The sequence below is a fragment of the Pseudonaja textilis genome, chromosome 11, assembly GCF_049901715.1.
Source record: "Pseudonaja textilis isolate UNSWEBS1 chromosome 11, rPseTex1.2, whole genome shotgun sequence".
Lineage (NCBI taxonomy): Eukaryota > Metazoa > Chordata > Lepidosauria > Squamata > Elapidae > Pseudonaja > Pseudonaja textilis.
This window is the reverse complement of record NC_142000.1, coordinates 20,217,486-20,236,589: the sequence shown is the minus strand read 5'-3', so window position 1 is coordinate 20,236,589 and position 19,104 is coordinate 20,217,486. Positions and strand designations below refer to the sequence as shown.

General features: G+C 41.6%; 1 protein-coding gene across 1 annotated transcript in view; it reads right to left on the bottom strand.

Annotated features, from left to right (window-relative positions):
• Positions 1 to 521: 521 nt before the first annotated feature.
• CRISPLD2 (cysteine rich secretory protein LCCL domain containing 2) overlaps positions 522 to 19,104 on the bottom strand; it is a 29,689-nt gene continuing 11,106 nt past the window's right edge. The window contains exons 3-15 of the mRNA XM_087940721.1: positions 15,974 to 16,092; positions 14,754 to 14,886; positions 14,490 to 14,605; positions 12,942 to 13,042; positions 11,800 to 11,928; positions 10,984 to 11,044; positions 9,395 to 9,461; positions 8,790 to 8,920; positions 8,519 to 8,562; positions 6,268 to 6,340; positions 5,604 to 5,679; positions 2,506 to 2,639; positions 522 to 1,561 (exon numbers count right to left, since the gene is read on the bottom strand). Of these exons, the coding sequence (XP_087796847.1) occupies positions 1,507 to 1,561; positions 2,506 to 2,639; positions 5,604 to 5,679; positions 6,268 to 6,340; positions 8,519 to 8,562; positions 8,790 to 8,920; positions 9,395 to 9,461; positions 10,984 to 11,044; positions 11,800 to 11,928; positions 12,942 to 13,042; positions 14,490 to 14,605; positions 14,754 to 14,886; positions 15,974 to 16,092 (1,239 nt within the window). The 3' untranslated portion in view covers positions 522 to 1,506. The remainder of the gene's footprint in view (positions 1,562 to 2,505; positions 2,640 to 5,603; positions 5,680 to 6,267; positions 6,341 to 8,518; positions 8,563 to 8,789; positions 8,921 to 9,394; positions 9,462 to 10,983; positions 11,045 to 11,799; positions 11,929 to 12,941; positions 13,043 to 14,489; positions 14,606 to 14,753; positions 14,887 to 15,973; positions 16,093 to 19,104) is intronic.

Sequence of the window (19,104 nt, the reverse complement as noted above, 5' to 3'; positions counted from 1 at the left end):
TTCCCTCCAGACATAATGGTTAAAAAAACCCGAAACAAATAAGGGCAAATCAGCTAGTTCCTTCTGTGTGAATCTGTGAGCAGGTGTAGAATCAAAAACATCTTATTTAGCACCATTTTAGCACCACAGTTGGCAAGGCCACAAAATCCACCCCGCTTACAGGAACCGTTGCATCACGTGTTTGATTTGAAGGGTGTTGTGTGTGGGTTTTTAACAGAGCCATGGGCCACTAAAATCAAGAACTTTAAATAAATAGAAATTGCACATTGAACAACATTTGTCCTTTTGTGTGGTGGGATCAGAGGTCAATTTTCGAAGGCCAACCTTGGGTCAGATTGATAGGAAGCACCTCTTTGGCTTCCAATGAAGACTGGGCTCAAGGTTTTAGAAGAAAGATAAGTCCTTAAGAAGCCTTCAAATATTTGGATTGAAAGAGGACGACTTTGCAACTATTTCATTAGGACAACGTTTGAGACTTGACTATGATCTACAGGAATCGTACTGAATATCAGGAAACAGAATCGTTCTAACAGGACTTCATTATATACATGTTGTGACCAACTTAATATATCAAACTTCCAATCTATACAAATAAACAAGCAAAGCAAAACCCTTTTTGATTCCAGCAAAATAAAGATGAACTTTTGGCAACCGTTGCTTAGCTAAGCGAGAACAGCTCTGCTGAATAAAATAAGTTGGATTCATCTGTAAATAAAATAATGCTAACTAACATGCAATGAATCAGAATGTGCCAAGACAGGAGTCCCAAGGATTTAATTTGATGATAATTGAACTCCTTTTTCCTAACTTTCTGCAATTGTTTGGCCAGCAAACCTACTTGTTCCATTTAAGTTTTGTTTTGAAAGAAATAGCAACTTTCCATTCTTTTGCGAAAGCAGATTCTTCTCTGGAAATTCCATACCTCTTTCTCAGTCTCCATCAAAAGAAATCTATGTTATTGGTTTAGTGTGGTCTAAACCTTGCCTAAACCACCATACCATTCATAGTATTACAGAATGACTTGGATTCTAGGTATATTCTTGACTTTGATCCAATTTTTCAAAAATTTAACCTTTGGGGTGACCTAAATGCTTTTTATGTTCTCATTCAAAGCCTTCTGATCAGATAAACATCCACCTATTGGAAGTAGTATTTTACGAGAACCCCAACAGCCTATAGTTTGAGGGCAAAATTGTATTTAGGAAGGGTGGCGCAAGCCAGTTTTTCAACCATCTTCTCTCCTAAACTTGAACCATCTTCCTTCTTCTTGAAGGTTCAAAACATTTGGAAGTAAAACAACAACAGTCCGAAAATAAAACAGTGAGCAGATGCTGTCAAGATGGAGAAAGTTCCAATTCCTGCCACCATCTTTTTTTTTTTTCTCCAAAAGAAGATGGATTTAGAAGGCTTCGGCGTTGTCCAAGGAGGGGCAAACATCTCTCACCCCAGGAGAAACACACAAGGCTGCAGTCTCTTTCCCCAAAGAGTCTCGCCGTCTTGGGAAAATTATTGCCTCACAGCAAAGATTCGGAAAGCTTTTCCTTCCCTGGGAGTCTTTAAGCTGGCAAAGGAAGGATAAAAACATCAGCTCCAGTAGAAACAACGGCAAATAAGACATAAGCATAAAAGAAATATTTTGACAACTGGGCCTTTTTGGTTGACTTCTTGTTTGCTTTGGAGAACCTTTTTCTCCGCTTCTCTAGGGAGAGGTGAAGATGACGAGCACTTTAAGATTAAATCTACTCCTATTTGCTGGCTCCTGGTCTTGAGCCACTTTGCACCCACAGCCCTACGATGGCAGGAAGTCTTAGCGAAGGAGTGCCACAAAATGACGAGAAACCCACTTCTCCCTGGGCACACTGACCTTCCTCATCTATCAGTTGGCAGGCTTAAACCCAGGAAGCCCTCCCTGGCACTCGCTCAACAGCTGTCTGACAACTTTGACATCAACACACACAGTGGGAAGCTGCTGAATGCCCAGATATAGGTAGCTACGTCGATGACCCTACACACAAAAGATGCCAGGCTTTGACCTTCCTCACCAGCATTGGTCAACTCCAACTAGGATCCGTACCCAACATGGTACCGGGCAGAACTCCTTGTTTAAGTGGGGTCTTGTCTCTACCCCTCAGTGTGCTCCTGTGGTGCTTCTCAACAAAATAGCCATCCCATTGTGTCCGAACGTCCATCAAGAGCTTATACCAGCCCAATGTCTGATTTTGTTTTCAACATAGGCCACCACCCTGTCCTTGGATGGCTGGGGGGACTGGACATTTAACATTTGAACCACTATAGGTCCATGTCTCTTGCCAGATGCTAAATAAATAAACGAGCACTTTATATAGGCAGTCGGTTCATATTTCTGTTTCTATTTCTGGACTCCAAATTTGCATTTCCAGATCTTCAGCTCTCCAGACGTTCATTCGAGATAAACTATCTCTTACGTTTTAGGTAGTTTTTATTCTTCCTCTTCTTCTACCGGGCTGGAAATGTTTTTTGCCTTACCTTTCAGATCGGATCCCATTCCTCAAGGATCCATGATAGACTTTCTTCTTATCGACTGGCATCACATCGATGTAACCGCCAGAGCTGTCTCCGATGACTCCTGCGTGCACAGCAGCTTTGCAGATGCTGGAATTCTGAAACATAGCAGAACAAGCCCTGTAACACCCAAGCTCCTGTCGCCTCCTCGTAAATCCCCCAGTTAGGACGCCACGATCACTTTACATGTTGCAGAAGAGCAGATTAAAGTGGCTCAGGCCAGAGCCAGATTTTAAATCTGGAAAACAGCCAGCATCAAGCAGTGGTCCAGCTTTCCATGAGACCAAAAAGCAGATGGTTCCCAAGCATGTTTCTAAACTGGGGAGGTGGGGGTGGAATGAGTCCTCATTTTTTTAAAAAAAGCGCCAGAACACACTTGCAAATCTCCAAGATCAAAGATATTTGATTGTGTATATGTGTGTGGGTGTGTCTGTCTGTCTGTCTTGTCAGAGGATATTCATGAACTGGAAGAGAACATGGTAACAACATCCGCCAATGAATAGGCCTAGCAACTAAGTCAGCCAATGAGGACTGTTTGGAAACTGAAACTAGAATTAGCCTAGGCGTGGCTCTATATTAAGCTCTGAAGCTCTGAGTCTGTCTATGGAAAACGAAAACTGCTCCTGAGACATGGAATTTTGGAATGTTAGATCTACAAATGGCCCAAAAGAGGAAAGAAAACAACTCAAACATTATACTTTCACAGAGGGTGCAAGGCCTCAAAATTCCTACTGTGACCAAGATGCCATGGAATTGGCGCAAGGAACATACGAGAACATAAGGAACATTCAGAGGTGCATTTCTCCAGGCCCGCACATACATCATGGTTGAAGTTCTCCCGCACCTCCACCCCTTCCCGAGCCATAAAAAGTCAATTCCCTGGGTCCCATTTTTCATCTTGGTCACTGCTCTGTTGTTGGCGGCTTTCTCGGATTTCACATGCCAGTTTGATTTGAGCCTTTTCTATATATGGTCAAAGAGAACAGCGTGAGCTTTTTACAGCTGCTGCGTTTCCAGTGCCTGCTAACCCTTCGTTCCACAGCATCGGAAACTGGCTGGAGAACCACTTCCTGTCATTAAGGAACTCAGGCAGAGTTTCCATAACACCTCATTCTCCAAATTCTCTTCTAAATGGTTGGTTTCCAGGATGCTCAGCTTGTTGAAATTCATCACTCCTGTGGCCAACACACCCATCCCATTCCATTCCGTTCTTTGTTTCTTTCTTCCTTCTTCCCTTTCCTTTTCCCTTTCCCTTCCTTTCCTTTCCCTTCTCTTCCTTCCCTTCCTTTCTTTTCCTTTCCTTTCTTTCTTTTCTTTTCTCTTCCTTTCCTTTCCTTTCCTTTCCTTTCCCCTTTTCCTTTCCCTTCCTTTCTTTTCTCTTCCTTTCCTTTCCTTTTCCCTTTTCCTTTCCTTTCCCTTCCTTTCCTTTCCTTTCCTTTCCTTTCCTTTCCCCTTTTCCTTTCCCTTCCTTTCTTTTCTCTTCCTTTCCTTTCCCTTTCCCTTTCCCTTTCCCTTTCCTTTCCTTTCCTTTCCTTTCCCTTTTTTTTCCTTTTCCTTTCCTTCCCCCCGTCCCCCCTCTATCTATCTTTTTTTCTTTCTTTTTGCTTGACTTCCATTCCTGGTTTCTGGCCCATCTTCTCCTCTGCAGCAGAATTCTCTTATCGTGGTGACCAATTTGCAAACATTTAAGTAAGAAGGTCATTTCCCGGAAGAGGAGAACTCTCTCATTCCAAAACCGGTAGGGTTCTTATAATAAGTCAGCAACTAAGTTTTATGCATCGTAGCCTCTAGAATCTTTCCTTCTTCCAAGTTTAAACCACAGAAAGCCCATGTTACAGTTTAGCCTCTTCTACGAACTGAACCAGGATCGCAGGCCAAAAAGACCAGTTCCTATCCGTAGATACTCAGCAACCGGTGGCAAGAAGTGGTTGACAAGAAGCAGGAAAGATTCTAAGTGTGCAAAAGGAGCTTTTTATCAAATACAATCCAAAGCAACAGGGGGAAAAAAATAAATCAAAGGGATTATTCTATCCTGGGTATAAAGAACTTTAAGAAAGCGGCTCTGTATTCATATGATATCCCAGTATTCCATGAGAAATACCAGGCTGGAATTCCAAGGATTGTCTTTTCTTTTTAGATTTTGGGGTTTTTTGTTGGATTCCTCGCCTGCCAGAAGTCCTGTGCTGAATTGCTAAGAGCTATTTTGGACGCCTACTGAAATTAGAACGCACAACAATTTGTTGGCACCATTCTAGACATTAATGGGAAGCAGGGATACCCAGCAGTGTGTGCTGGCTACTTTGCACATTTGTTCCATTGCAGGCATGGATGGATTGTGACTTTCATGCTTAGCCTTTTGAGAGGAACTCTTTAACCTTCTGCCGGGAAGATGTTGGAGAGGACAACTGAAGAGGGAAGCATTCCACTTGTTTAACTAATGGCCTTGTCCAACCTGAAGAAGTTCTCAAGAAGATGTGATTTGGCTCTCCGCTCCTCTCCAATGCCTTTTTGTCTCCTTGTTATCTCTTTCTTTCTTTCTTTCTTTCTTTCTTTCTTTCTTTCTTTCTTTCTTTCTTTCTTTCTTTCTTTCTTTCTCTTTCTTTCTTTTTCTTTCTTTCTTTCTTTCTTTCTTTCTTTCTTTCTTTCTTTCTTTCTTTCTTTCTTTCTTTCTGTCACTGTTTTTCTCATAAGATACTATCACTATCCCCTCCCCTGTGTGTACTTTAAGGGAAAGCAAGCAGAAACTATTCAAAATAGATAATGTCTACCATTATGAGTGGGCCATATGGAAGAAGCCATGGCATCTATCTGGAGCTGTCCTCAACTGCAACATTTCAGCTTGGTCCTCAATCCTTTATAGAAACATTTCCCAACCTTAGCAACTTGAAGACATGTGGACTTCAAAGCCCAGGATTTCTCAGGATGGCTGGGCAATTTTGGTACTTGAAGGCCACCCATGTTAGTAAGGTTGAGACACACTCATCTACCCAAATCCTCAATCATCAAAAGAATGAGCCAGCATCCTGGGTTTTGTTAAGTAGGAAGAAGAAAGGATTACTTACATCAGCATATATGTTTGTGCCATATACTGTAGCCCAGTGGTTTGGCTCATTTTTGCAGTAAGCTGGACAGTAAGACCTGAAAGATGAAAGATGGAGATGAAGAATGATTTGAATCACTGGTTTAGTAAAAAATGACCCAGTAAGAAAGGGAAAAAGCACCCTAAATAGGAGCTCTTGGAAGCAATGAGTTCCACAGTATCTCTATCAGCTTCATCCATTGGGAATTCTGATTATGGTTATTTTGCAGACATTTCATTACCCAACCTAGACAACATCCTCAGTGCTAGTCTGTTGACATTACCTAGTTTTGGTAATGAAATGTCTTCAAGGAAACACTCAAGTTCAAAGAGCATCAAGGACCATCTCTCATTTCAACCCTGAGCTACAAAAATTCTCCTCTATTGGGATTCTCATTGACCAGCAACATCTACTGAAGTCAAACTGTGGGAAGTTCTACCAAGCAGCCACGATGTCTTCCCACATGGATCTGAAATGCCCTATCATAAGGCAACACTTTCTTTTCTCAATTGCCCATAGCAGCAGCGATTAGATTGGTTGGTTTCCCAGAAAAAAATTATTACTAGTAGTTTCAGTGTGACTCTTCCAACAGAAAGTTTGAGCAATCCATCCCTTCAAATATCCATGACTAGAGTCCACCACTTACCTTGGGCAATGAGTAGTTGGCTTCTTAAATGGACACAGTTCCTCAACTGTGGTGTAACAATCCAGAGTCTGCACTGTGGAATTAAGAATAGATACAAGATATGTATGGATTTGGGGTTTTCTTTGTAACGGTGGTCAAAAGTCAAGAATATACAAATTCCAAATTAATTAAATTAGCGGGGGAAAGATACAATATACTAAGCAATCATCTCAGTGACTGTATTTCATATATATTTCTTCAATATATTCAATAGGTTTCATACATATTCATTCAAATATGTGAATAATGTAGAAAGGTCTTTATAAAAGTGAGCTATAATTTGCACAATGCTAATCTTTACACAACCTTTTATTACATCTTCTTTCCAGTATAGTTGTTGGTAAATGCATTAAAGTGTCCTAATGCCTTAGCTTACACTTGTATTGCCTCGCACAGCATTCAAGAAATAACTTGAGGACTAAGTCAATTTATCCGTAACACTAGGCCAAGGGTCTTCAAACTTGGCAAGTGTAAGACTTGTGGACTTCAACTCCCAGAATTCCTGAGTTAACATGGCAGGAGGATGAATTCTAGGAGTTGAAGTGTACAAGTCTTAAAGCTGTCAAGTTTGAAGACCCCTGCACTAGGCAATGGACTCTAGATACATTTTAAATTTGGCCAAATTCTATATCATGGAAAATTAGAAATTAGAAAATTAAATTAAATCCCGCCATTTAAGATGCAGCTTAGAAGGCAGGGGAAGAGTTAAGGGATCCATTAACCAGGGGATCCTATAAAAATATTGAGCGCAGAGACATTTCAAGATATTTCTTTTGCTTTTTCCTTAATCCTGGAGATCTGCCAAAATTACAGGAAAATGGGAGGGGGGGATTGTTTAAACCAACATCTGTTTGAAGTAGCCTCATTTGTCATGTAAACCTGCAGGGTTCCTCCGGGCTGAAAGTCAACTTCAAACTTGATGGCACTGCTTCTAAAACATCTCTCTCTTTTTTTTTTTTATTCTAAGGCCTTTGTTCGGACAAACAGAAGCCTGGCCCCAAAACAAATCAAAGCTGTGTGGTGTTTTGCCTGGATCGTAACCATAACTGGGCGGAAAATTATTGTACTTGGGGAATAAGATCAATTCATATATATATATATATTTTCCCTGGAAGATTTCTTGCTTGATATATCCTGCTGTTCTTAGGACTTTTCTGCGCTTGTTCAAACAAACATCTCCACCATCGAAGAGAGAAAGAACACAAACGCAAGAGGAAGAAGATTGCTTGATTTCCAAGTAAACTGATCATTAGGCTGCCTGGTATGTTGCTTTTATGTCTACTATGCTTTTCTAACATGTAAAAATGTTAGCGGGTCATTTGAACGTACAAAACCCTGGGCCTGTGCAGGAATGTCAGTGAGGGATTCGCTTCAGCAAAGGTTCACATGAAGTTTTCCCTTCAACCAATTTTGCAAAAATATCTTTCCATCTAGGGATGCGGAGGATCTCTTTGGATTACAGGAACTTCTCTCTCCCTTTTCCTTCCTCTCTTTTCTCTTTCTTTTTTTTCCCTGAAAAGGTGTGCAAAACATCTATCACAAGCTCTTCCCAAAGGTCCTTTTTCAAGTAGCAACTGGACTTTCTTGGTTTTTCTTGAAGACGTTTCGCTCCTTGGCTGAAGAAGCTTCTAGGTAGGATAAGAAGCAAAACGTCTTCAAGAAAAACCAAGGAAGTCTGGTTGCCTCTTGATAAAGAACCTTTGGAACAACCAGGACCTGGATGTCTGAGAATCTCCATGGACTGTTACAAAGTCAAAGTCAAGAGTTCTGAATGCAGAGTAAAACGGTACAAACCAGAACCTGGTGGCTCCATATATATTGTTCCATAGTTTCTCAACCCTTTTGGCTCTCATGGACTTCAGCATAGACTAAATGATTTCAGTGCCCATAAAGAAAAGGAGTGCGTTGCTTTAATTTTGTTTATTTCTTACAGTTGTTCCACTGAAGTATGTCCCACTGAAAGGCTACCAACTGAAGAAAAATCCTTATTATTGTTCTACACATCCATCATACATAACCATTGTTTTATATTTTCTCCCTATTTTCTTTTTCCCTCCCTTTCTCTCTTTCTTCCACTACAGTATCTCCCCATTTATCTTCTCACTTCTGTCTCCTCATTTGATTGACTGACTACTAGAAAAGGATTTAATCCAGGGGAATTCTGGAGGAAATCACACCAATTCTTTCTTCTCAATGAAGACAAGAAACTTACCTGTGACTTTTGACACAGCAAAACCATTGGAAGGTTTGTATTTGCTGTCAAAGGAGAGAGAAAAAAAAAAACCCGGTATGAATTCAGTGTTTAAGAGGTCATTCTAAAATTAAATCTCTAGATAACATTACAAGAGACAGAGTTAATAGTGTCTGCCACTTAAGCAAGACTTCAGCTCTTATTCACTGACAAGCAGAACCAAAGATGCAACAAATCATAGCTAGAGATTTGACATGACTAGATTATTTTGGGACATAGAAAGTGGGACTACCTGAATGTCTGAACTCCGTTTCTTATAGACATTACGAAGAAGTCTGATCTTCCTTTCCTAGTGATATCTACTAGGCCACCTCTGTTATCTAACACTCCGGAATGAATAGCTGCTCGGCATATGCTGGATGCCTGGAAGGAAGAAAGGAAGAAACCACCTATGAAACTGCACAAGGCCGTGTGCAAGTCAAGATTATTTTTTTTTAAAGTAAAGATAGTGAAACTGTACCCCTTTTGGGATATTTTAGGTGTGTTATGTTTTTTAGCCATTGTGTAAAAAGCCTACAATGTCACCCAAGGAGAAAGCTTGGCCCAACAAATAATTAAATGTTGAGAACATAAAGCTATGGATGATTTATCCAATGATATTCCCCAAATTTTTGAGATACCCATACAGATCATAGTAGTGTACTGATATTATAGTTTGATGATGGCAATTATAATTTCCAGTTATTTTTCCATAGTTTATAGGTTGGACTGAAAGGATTATAAATGTTAAAGCTCTAAATGTTTTTTTTTTTATCGGTCAATTACCAAAGCAAAGATTTTGACTTTGAAAATCATAACCCCGAAATATGTGGAGGGTTTTTATTTTAAAAAACTTACACTTTCATATTTGGGGAATCCAAATACTTTGGCCTTACTGTTCAAGCAACCAGCTGGGCACAGATACCTAGCCAAAAGAAGAAAAAGGGAATCATTAAGGAATTTTGGAATTTGCCTTCTGAACTCATATTGTTGGTCAAGGGCAAACATTCTCCACCTGGTGCTCACCAAACGTTATGGACCTCAGCATCACTTTAAAGGCCAGGCTGAGGAGCATATATCATTCCTGGTGTAGATTTTACCAGCTCTTTCCTTAAGCATTCTCAGCTAATATTTGAATTGGATTTGATTCATTTAACTGCACTGTAATTAAAAGCATGACATAGAGGAAGGATACCCATTCCAAGAGAGAGACAAACATTTGTCAGAGGAAAATGGTGAAAGATTGATGCCAATATAAGGATGGGTATGCCATTTTTATTTTTTTTTACAAAAGCAACTGGACTTTCTTTATTTTCCTTGAAGACATTCCGCTTCTCCCCCAAGAAGCTTCTTCAGTTCTGTGTGATGACCCAAGGTACGGCACAAAGGCAATATAGTCAGATAATCAGTAGGAGTCCCCTTATTAGCTCCAGCTTTGCCCCCGATGTCCTGGTTACCTTCTGGGCTGGACAAAAACTCTCCCAGGAACAGCCTTTGGCTGCAGAGAATCAAGTCCAAAACATGGTCAACAAAAACTGTAACTATAAGTCCAATCAAGGCAAGAGGAGGTCATTAGTCCAGCAGGGCAGGAGAAGAAATTCCAGACATGAAGGCATGGCAATAACTCAACATGTTTGGGAGGATGCCAGGAATGCAGATAACCAAAGTCAACACAAGATAAACTCTCATTTGTTCCCACCAGATACCGCACTCAGCATGCATCTGTTTTAAACACTCATTCCCAGGTGTGGCTAATGAAGGGAATCAGGGCCCTTTCCTCCCCCATAAACCATGCAACCCATGTTGCTCTCTTCTCCGTTCCTCCCTGTGAGTGTCCTAGGATGAAGAGGGGGTGGACCTGGGTCTTCCTCTGAACTCCCTCTCCCTTGTTCTACCTCTTCCCTGCTCTGCCCAGCTGGACTTTGCCTTTCCCCATTTTCCTTCATAGCCAACAGAGCCACACTCCCACTCCCTGCCAGCTGTTCATCTTCCTCCTTGAATTCAGACTCCGATAGGAGCATGACATTCTGACTGAATGGTGGAGGATAGAAGGATTTATATTCCTTGCAGTCATCTTCCTTCCATTCTCCGCCATCCTGTCAGAAATGAAGAAGCTTCTTCAATGAGAAGCGAAACATCTAAAAGAAAACAATGAAAGTCCAGTTGCCTGTTGCAAAAAAATCACCTTTGAGACAACCATGACCTGGATGACTGAGAAACTCCATAGACATAAGGACGGGTAGCTAGAACAGGCAATGAATCATTTCTAGGCCCTTGCTGAAGATAGACTGAAGCTCCTCCTTTCCTTCAAGAGTTGGAGTTTCCATGAAAAGACCTGAGTGGACTGTTTCTACATGATTTTTGGATTGATAGGACATCAGAGGGAATGTTATATTTGAACATTGCCACAGGTCAAAGGGTAAAAAGAAATAATAAATGTGGTGCACCTGTTACATGTGGATCCTCGACATGTATCCCTCATTTTGGTGTCGCACTTGATCACTTGAGCTAGAATAATGGGAAGATACACAATTGTGAAGAAAACATTATAAAAGCAGGTTCTACCTGCAGCCCTTAAGTAACACTGCACAGAAAAATTTAGATCTTGGGATATAGGGTGAGGTCTTCTTTCCTGCCTTAGAAGTTTCCAGATGACCATCAGATCCATCCTGATGAACTTCTGGCATCTTCTACAACATGTGTTTATACTAGTAAATGGAGTTGGTCTATCAATTTATCTTGTTGTTAGTTGTGAAGTCATGTCCGACCCATCACAAACCTATGGACAATGTTCCTCCAGGCCTTCCTGTCCTCTACCATCTTCTGGAGTCCATTTAAGCTCACGCTGACTGCTTCAGTGACTCCATTCAGCCACCTCCTTCTCTGCAGTCCCCTTCTTCTTCTTCTTCTTCTTTTGCCCTCAATCGTTCCCAGCATGAGGCTCTTCTCCAGGGAGTCCTTCCTTCTCATTAGGTGGCCAAAGTCAAGCCCATGTTATCCCCTCAGCAACTTTAAGATGGGTGGACTTCAACTCCCAGAATTGACTGGGGAATTCTGGGAGTCGAAGTCCACTGGTCTTAAAGTTGCCAAATTTAAGACACACACTGATCTAAGGTAGGCATTTAACCACAGAAATCTCCAACCCATCTTCCTTTTACCAAATAGCCCAATGCTTGCTGAATTTTCTCCTATTTAGTCAAGCAACAAGTATTCCTGAGTAATCATTTGCAAACTCCCAAATGCTGGAAAATAGAAATACTTACTCATGTACTTCACTTCTGTGGGTTTCTTTTCCTTTGTAGGTTTGACAGATTTGGGCTCTATTCTGACAGGAAACTTTTGTAACTCCACTTCATTAGCCCGATCCGTCTCCGATTTTTCAACCACTTTCTCTTTGGTTAGAGAGTGAAAAAGAGCTGTGTGTTACTACTATTCAAGGCCATTAGCAAAGAAGATGGAAACTAGGAGTTGAGAAACTTTCTTGTTTTTTCCTTTAAGGAGATTCAGTGACTTTGTCCCCCAATTTTGAAACCAGCTCACCTCAAATAAATAAGTGTGAAACCAAGGCATCCATGGGGGTAGGGAAGGGAAGAAAACAGGTCAAAAAAAAAATCAAGATGGCACCATGCTCATAAGGTTGCAACTGCAACCTGGAGATTTTAGTCACCTGTGGATGCCTTAGACAAATCGGGCAACATGCAGTTTTGAGTTTTCAGGAAGAAGTCTAAAAACTGAATGTAATTGTGGAGAGTTAGCTTGGTGGATCTACCTAGATCAGCATGTGAGCAGGAGGTTTAAGCTAACACAAGTCTTAGCTAGGAAGTCATGAAATGGCTTTCTAATAGAATATACCACCCAAATTTATACTGGAGCAAATTGTTCCTTTCCTATCTCAACAATTTTCTTTCTGCAAAAAGAGGCTCCAGACCTTCTACCTTGCTTTCAGGGTGCTGTATTATTTCTTGGGGATTTCAGGAATTCACATTGGGCTTCCTTTTTTGGTAGAAGAAGCAGAAAAGGCCACTCCTGGTGTTGGTTATGAGATATATGTTTCTATTAATCTGGAATCAACTTAGATGCCCACATCCTAGTCTGGAAAGCTCCAGAGTGGGAGCTTCCTCTTCTGACCTCCTGGGACATTTACAGAAGCCAGAGGAGATGCAAACTCTTGCACAAAAGACCAGACCATGAAGATGGCAACCTTTATGGCAACCTTCTTCAGGTGGTCCATCTATACATCTAGGGATGTCCAGAGAAGCCAACCATTTGCTGAGAATGACTCAACAAGCATTGCATCATCATGACACAAGATGCATCCATGCAAGGTTGCAACCCATCTCATTTGTGAAGAGGACAACTTTGAACAAAACCAGGATCGATGTTTGCCCGCTACTAGATCACGTACCTTTATAACAGAGGTTAGCCCGGCACCCTCCTCCATAGCTTGGTGGGCATTCAGAACACGATCTGCCATTTTTGTATGGGGCTTCTCCAATCCAGTTGCCTCTGAAAAGTTCACACAAAATGTTCCTTGTTATCTTCTTTCATCCCGTGTTTGGCTCACAACATACAAAATCGTCTCTGGGGACTGTTTTAGGCCTGGTGCCTGACTTGTTATGTTCTCAAGACCTCTGATCCATGAAAAAAAAATGTTCACACTCTGGCTATGGTTTGATAGATTAATGTTAATCTGGGAACATTTTGCCTCAAATGTATAGGTCAGGGACATTCTGAGGAGAACTTTGGCAGATGAAAGCACCAATATTATGCCTCAGAACCAACCAGGCATTAGTCCTCACACCCGTTCCACAAAACCACTATTCAAGACCACCCCAATTTCTTTCTCCTAAATCCCTTTGGGTGGGAAGGAAACCCATCTGAATGCTCAAAGGTCTTTTCTGGTCAACAACATCTTCCAGCTGAGAATGACTCCCAGGTCTCTTCCAAGAGATGAATAAATATTAGCTCTTGTGTGTGACTGAGAAACCTTGGCAGCGTCTGGGAACATTAGCTTCACGTGGTGCTTGCATGTGTTAAACTCTCCTCTTTAACAGGCAGAAGTCACTTGACACTTCATCTGCCTTTTCAAGATTGAAAGATTGTCCCTGACCCATCAGGGACCCAACATCTCAAGCAGGAAAAGCAACCGTTTTGATGCAAATATTCAAATCGCAGCGGTTGAGCAAAACTTAAAATCCGTTGGCTAAAATTTTAAATCAAAGAACCTAGAGATAAGCTTTGCCCTGTTGGAGTTTCTCCAACTGGTCCTGATGTTCTAATATTTTGGCCACATCCCAAGATCTAAACTTTAAGGTTGAGGTCATCCAACATGTGAAGCTAGACTAAAAATGGGGTGGACAGTTTGTGGTGCAATGTGTCATGGGAACCTAACTATAATGTCTTAACATGTCACTTAAACGTCTTAAACTACCATGTTAAGCCACATCATGAAATCTTGGCTTCGGCTTATATATTATGGAATGCAACAATTGTGCTGGATGTATGAAGAAGTGGTCTTGGGAAACATTGACTCACTACACACCCTGTTCACGACCTGTTTTCCTTGTTACCTTCTGGGGGGAGGCTTCATGTATCCCAGGCACAACATTCAGATTTAATCACAATTTTGTTCCATAGAGTATCAACCTTGTGAACTCTCAAGTTTTCTTTTTCCTCTATGTATTCAAAAATAGACAGTGATTTTTATATATGTGAGTGGGTATTTGTGTGGGTGGCTGGATGGGTGTAAGCATGTGTATCTGTGTAGTAAATATGTTTATGGGGAGATAGATACTACTTTTGAGAGCAGGTAACAGAATTTCACTTGTAATGTATGCCGGTGGGCTCCCAGTAAAAAAAATGACAATAAAAGTTATCTTATCTATCTAATTTTTTGACTAAACTTTTGACGCAAATCCATAGAGACAGTTCTCCTTCCCCCCTGTAGCCTTACTTGGGAGAATAGTTGCAGACCAAATACACCGCGTTTTCCCACACGTCTCCCCACACGTCTATCGTCTTGCAGACATTAATGGCACAGCCAATTTTGTTGGTTGTAGCCCACACCAACTGGAAAGAAACACAAGAAGCAAATTGGTTGAAGCCAATTCCCGGGTTCAATTCCTCTTGCGCTTCAACATAGCCCTGCCCATCTGAGTGTCACGCTTGAGAGAGGGGAAAGCCATTAGTTCTAAGACTCCATTTCAGCTGGCCTTACCTGGGTGTAGTGCGTGCACATAGATCCTGCACATCTGTCGGGACACCAAGGATTGCATTCATGGGGATATGGGTAGGTGTAATCTTTTACTTCGTCATACCAAGACTGGACGTGGAAACTTGGAGGACGAGGCCTAAGGAAAAAATGGGTAGAAGTTCTAGTGTAACAAAGAAGACCATCAACCAGCTCTTTGCTCAGGGTGCCTAGTGTGATGACCCAAAGGGGCGTGGCACAAAGGCAACACAGACACATAACTAGGAAGAGTCCCTTTAATACCTCCAACTTTGCCTCCAATGTCCAGGTTGCCTTTGGTTGGAGAAAAAAACTCTCCCAAGAACAGCCTTTAAGTGGAGGAAATTCAGTCCGAAAACAACGTACAAACAAACTGTAACTAAAAATCCACACAAATCACTCTGCAGTAATTAACTTGACAGGGCAGGAGAAGAAATGGCAGACTTGAAAGGCCAGCAAAACACACACAGCTGGGAAGACGCCAGGACCCCAGATAAGCCTCAGCAATACCAGATAATTCACAATTTGCTCCCAACAACTTTGCTGCGTGCACTCCCTTTTTAAATACCGTGTTCCCAGCTGCAGGTAATGAAGGGAATCAGGGCCCTTTCCTCCCCCATAAGCCACGCAACCCACATTGCTCCCTTCTCTGTTCCTTCCTGCATGCCCTAAGATTAAGAGGGGGTGGGCCTGGGTCTTTCTCCAAATTCCCTCTCCTTTGCTCTACTTCTTCCCTGCTCTGCTCAGCTGGACTTTGCCCTTCCCCAGTTTCTTCCACAACCAATGGAGCTACACTCCTACTCCCTGTCAGCTGCTCTGCCTCTCCCTCAGAATCAGATTCCGACAGGGGCATGACACCTAGCCAGCCATAAACACACATGTTTCTGTATAAATGAGTATTTGTGCATGTGTGAGTGTGCCTATCCAGATGCATTGTTTGTGTTTCAACGTCAAGATGAATGTGGGAAGTCATAAAAATGGACTGAAAACAGGTCTTGAAACCAAGCCAAACATTCAGTTAAGACCTATTGCCAGCCAATTCATTAGGAACTAGCAAAAAACACACGACTGCATAAAGAAAGCATAAATTCTTATGATTACAGCAGCAGGCTGAAATGTTCAACCAGGATTATGTCAAGCACATTCCGTTGGTCAAACATACACATACCATCTCAAGATTTGTAGCTTGCGGGAGTCTGCAGTCTTACCTTCCCCAGTGAATAGCCAAATTCTGGCCAATGGATGGGAGCAGGCTGGCAGGACCATGGTCCCAGATGCATTGGTGAGCCCAAGATTCAGCAGATCTCTCCAGTTCGTCATCCCATCTCTAAAGAAGACATCGGAGAGAAAAACACTAATAGGTTAACTTATATAAAGTCAACATCTCAGATGTGTGGACTTCAGCTCCCAGAATTCTCCAGCCAGCCAATGCGGGCTGAGGGATTTGGGGAGTTGAAGTCCTCATATCATAGGGGAATTCTGGGAGTTGAAGTCCCCACATTTTAAAGCTGCCACGGTTGAGAAACATTGCTCCAACATGTACATAAAATTAGCAATGAAACGTGCAACTCCGTGTTTAGCAGGGTGTTGAATTTAAAACAGACCTTGCTGGATCAAAGTGGTTGCCTTGTTTCTTGGCAGACTTTGAACGTGGATTTTCTTATCCAGAGCATGACTGTGAAAGATGTTCTCGCACATTCTTTAAATTAGCTGAAATTCAGATTGGAAATATTGGGGGGGTAGGGGGGGCATCAAACCATGCCATGATTATCTGAGTTTCTGCAGAGAGCAGTTCTTGGGTTTACAGCCTTCAAAGGAGTGGAGAGGAAAAAAAAACTCCCAACACTTTGAAACAAAAAAAAGCCTTAAAACTTGCTGCATTCTGAATTCTGGGATTCAGGCTGGGATTTCTAAGCTCTGCTAGATAGATATGGCTGCACTTATTTTATTTATTCGTTACTTAATTAGGCTCATATGCTGCTCCAATTGCTGACAACTTTTATGAAGGGGGGGATTATGAACCAGCCGCAGGAGAGACTATGGTTTTTCAACTAAATCTTTGGGAGCTCTTTTTATATTCTGTAGGATCTCCAGCAGAAGGCAAAGAAAACCACACACATGAGGTCAAGGTACAGAGCAAAGCCAAACACGAAGACCTGGCTAGGTGGGACAAGTAAATAGACACTAACCTGAAGAGTCTTTGGCTGTGGAGCAGAACTGGAGGAGTCACAAATGCCAAGAAAAATACATTTATTTGGCCTCCACACTTGTGTTGACTTTCCTAAAAGCAGTGAGATTGTCCTTAGTCTTACAAAGGATGGAACAAGCACTGCCCAGAGGGGAAATGGGTGCTATCAGCCTACGCAGGGGGTTGTGAGAAGGGGGTTGTTTTGAAATTCTTGTCCCAGGAGATGGAAGCACCAAGTGGACTTTCAAAACACAAGAACATACATTTTTGCTCACTTCTTTTACTAGTATCAGAAAGTCGAGTGGGAAAGCTGCATCTTCCTGGACAATAATCCTAGCTCATCAAGGATTATGGCGTAACTCATTAAAAGAAATAATTGAGGGATCCCCAACAATTAAGAACCACCAATCCAATGTTAAGACAGGCTGCAACAGAGAATGACATCACTCTGAATTGGCTTTGCACTACTGTAAGTATTCTATTGTAAAGGCCATTCAGAGTGAGGTCATTCTTTTTTTTCTGGCATCCCTGTGAATAAGTAAACTTGTTCCTTCTGTAAAAAGAATCTGCTTCCTCCCCGATCATCTTCTGAAAGTACTTTTGCTACTATAGTGAAAGCTTCTAAGTCCAATCCTGATTTGAACCCAGATGTAGATTATCATTTATTAAAGGCTGTAATGAATCATAAAAGGGGGAAGGAGGAAAGGAGGAATTGAAGTCTGTGGGACTGGAGGGCTGTGGAGTGGAGTGGTCAGGGCAATCATGACCATGCACTTAAAGCCCCACCTCTTTAATGTGTGGAGGGATGAACCTCCAAAATCTATTGGTGAAGCTGTGGTCACCATCTTGACTTTTTCGTCCCTCCCTGTGGTCTTCTCCAGGGATTTTCCAGCTCCTTGCTTCTTTCCCCAATCAGCATAAGATTGCTGTTTAAAATAACTGTTGAATGTTGGTTAAAATAACTCAACAGGTTCATGTTAGCTTAGATGAAGTTTACTTAACCTTGGCGAGCTGAAGGTGCTTCTAGGAGCTTCAATGAATTTAGGCCAGTTGGCAACTTGAAGGTTTGCGGACTTCAAGTCCCAGAATTCCTCACCTAGCCTATGTGGACTTCGAGTCCCAGAATTCCTCCTCCAGCATCCATGGACTTCAGCTCCCAGAATTCCCCAGCCAGCCTGATGAATGGAAATTCTGGAAATTGAAGTCCAAGGATGCTGGAGGAGGAATTCTGGGACTTAGAATCCACATATGGTAGGTGAAGAATTCTGGGAGTTGAAATCCATTCACTTTCAAGTTATCAAGGTTGAGAATACTGGCCTAAAATCATTTAAGGTCCTATAACCCAAGGATAGAAAAGCAACTTCATTTCTTTGGTTCAGCCCTCAGAGAGCTATAAAGTCCCTTGCTTAAGACTGCGAATTGCTAGAATAACTGGCTCCAATAGTTTGACTCATAGCAGGCCATTTATCAATGCAGAAGGGGGATAATCAATCTTAGCTCTGTGGGATCCCTCCTATATATTTAGAATGGATCTGATATCTTGTACAGGCAGAGAAAACATTCTGTTCTTTCCTTACACACACACACACACACACACACACACACACACACACGCCTGCAGTATTTGGTTGCAATCTCACACAGAAATCATCTTTAATCATCTTTTTATTGGCGTCTGGAGAAGTGGGCCTACGTCAGAAGAATGTTCCATCAAAAGCCTTTGCATGGTCACATAAACATGTGAAAATCTTTGTTTTTCTTAAAAAATAATAATAATCGCCAGGAACAACATACACAAACTTCTGAAAAAGGGTTCCTGCATTCTTCTCTTGCTGACAAACCTAGAATGATAAATAGCAAAAGACTGGAAATATTTTGAAGCTAGAAGTGTGTGGGGTTTCTCTCTCTTTCTCTCTCTTTCTCTTTTCTCTCTCTCTCTCTCTCCTTCCAGTCTCTAGATTTTTAAGTTGCTATTTGTAAAGATAGGAGCTCTTTTTATAGTAAAATGTTCTCCGTACGTTTGCCATTTTTCCATTCCCAATTCTCACAAGAGAAGCATGAGAAAGAGGGGTCAGCATCATCTCACAGGGTTGGTTCCCTGGTTAACTGGACAAGGATGAATAAATGAAAAATACAAACGTATACTGTAGA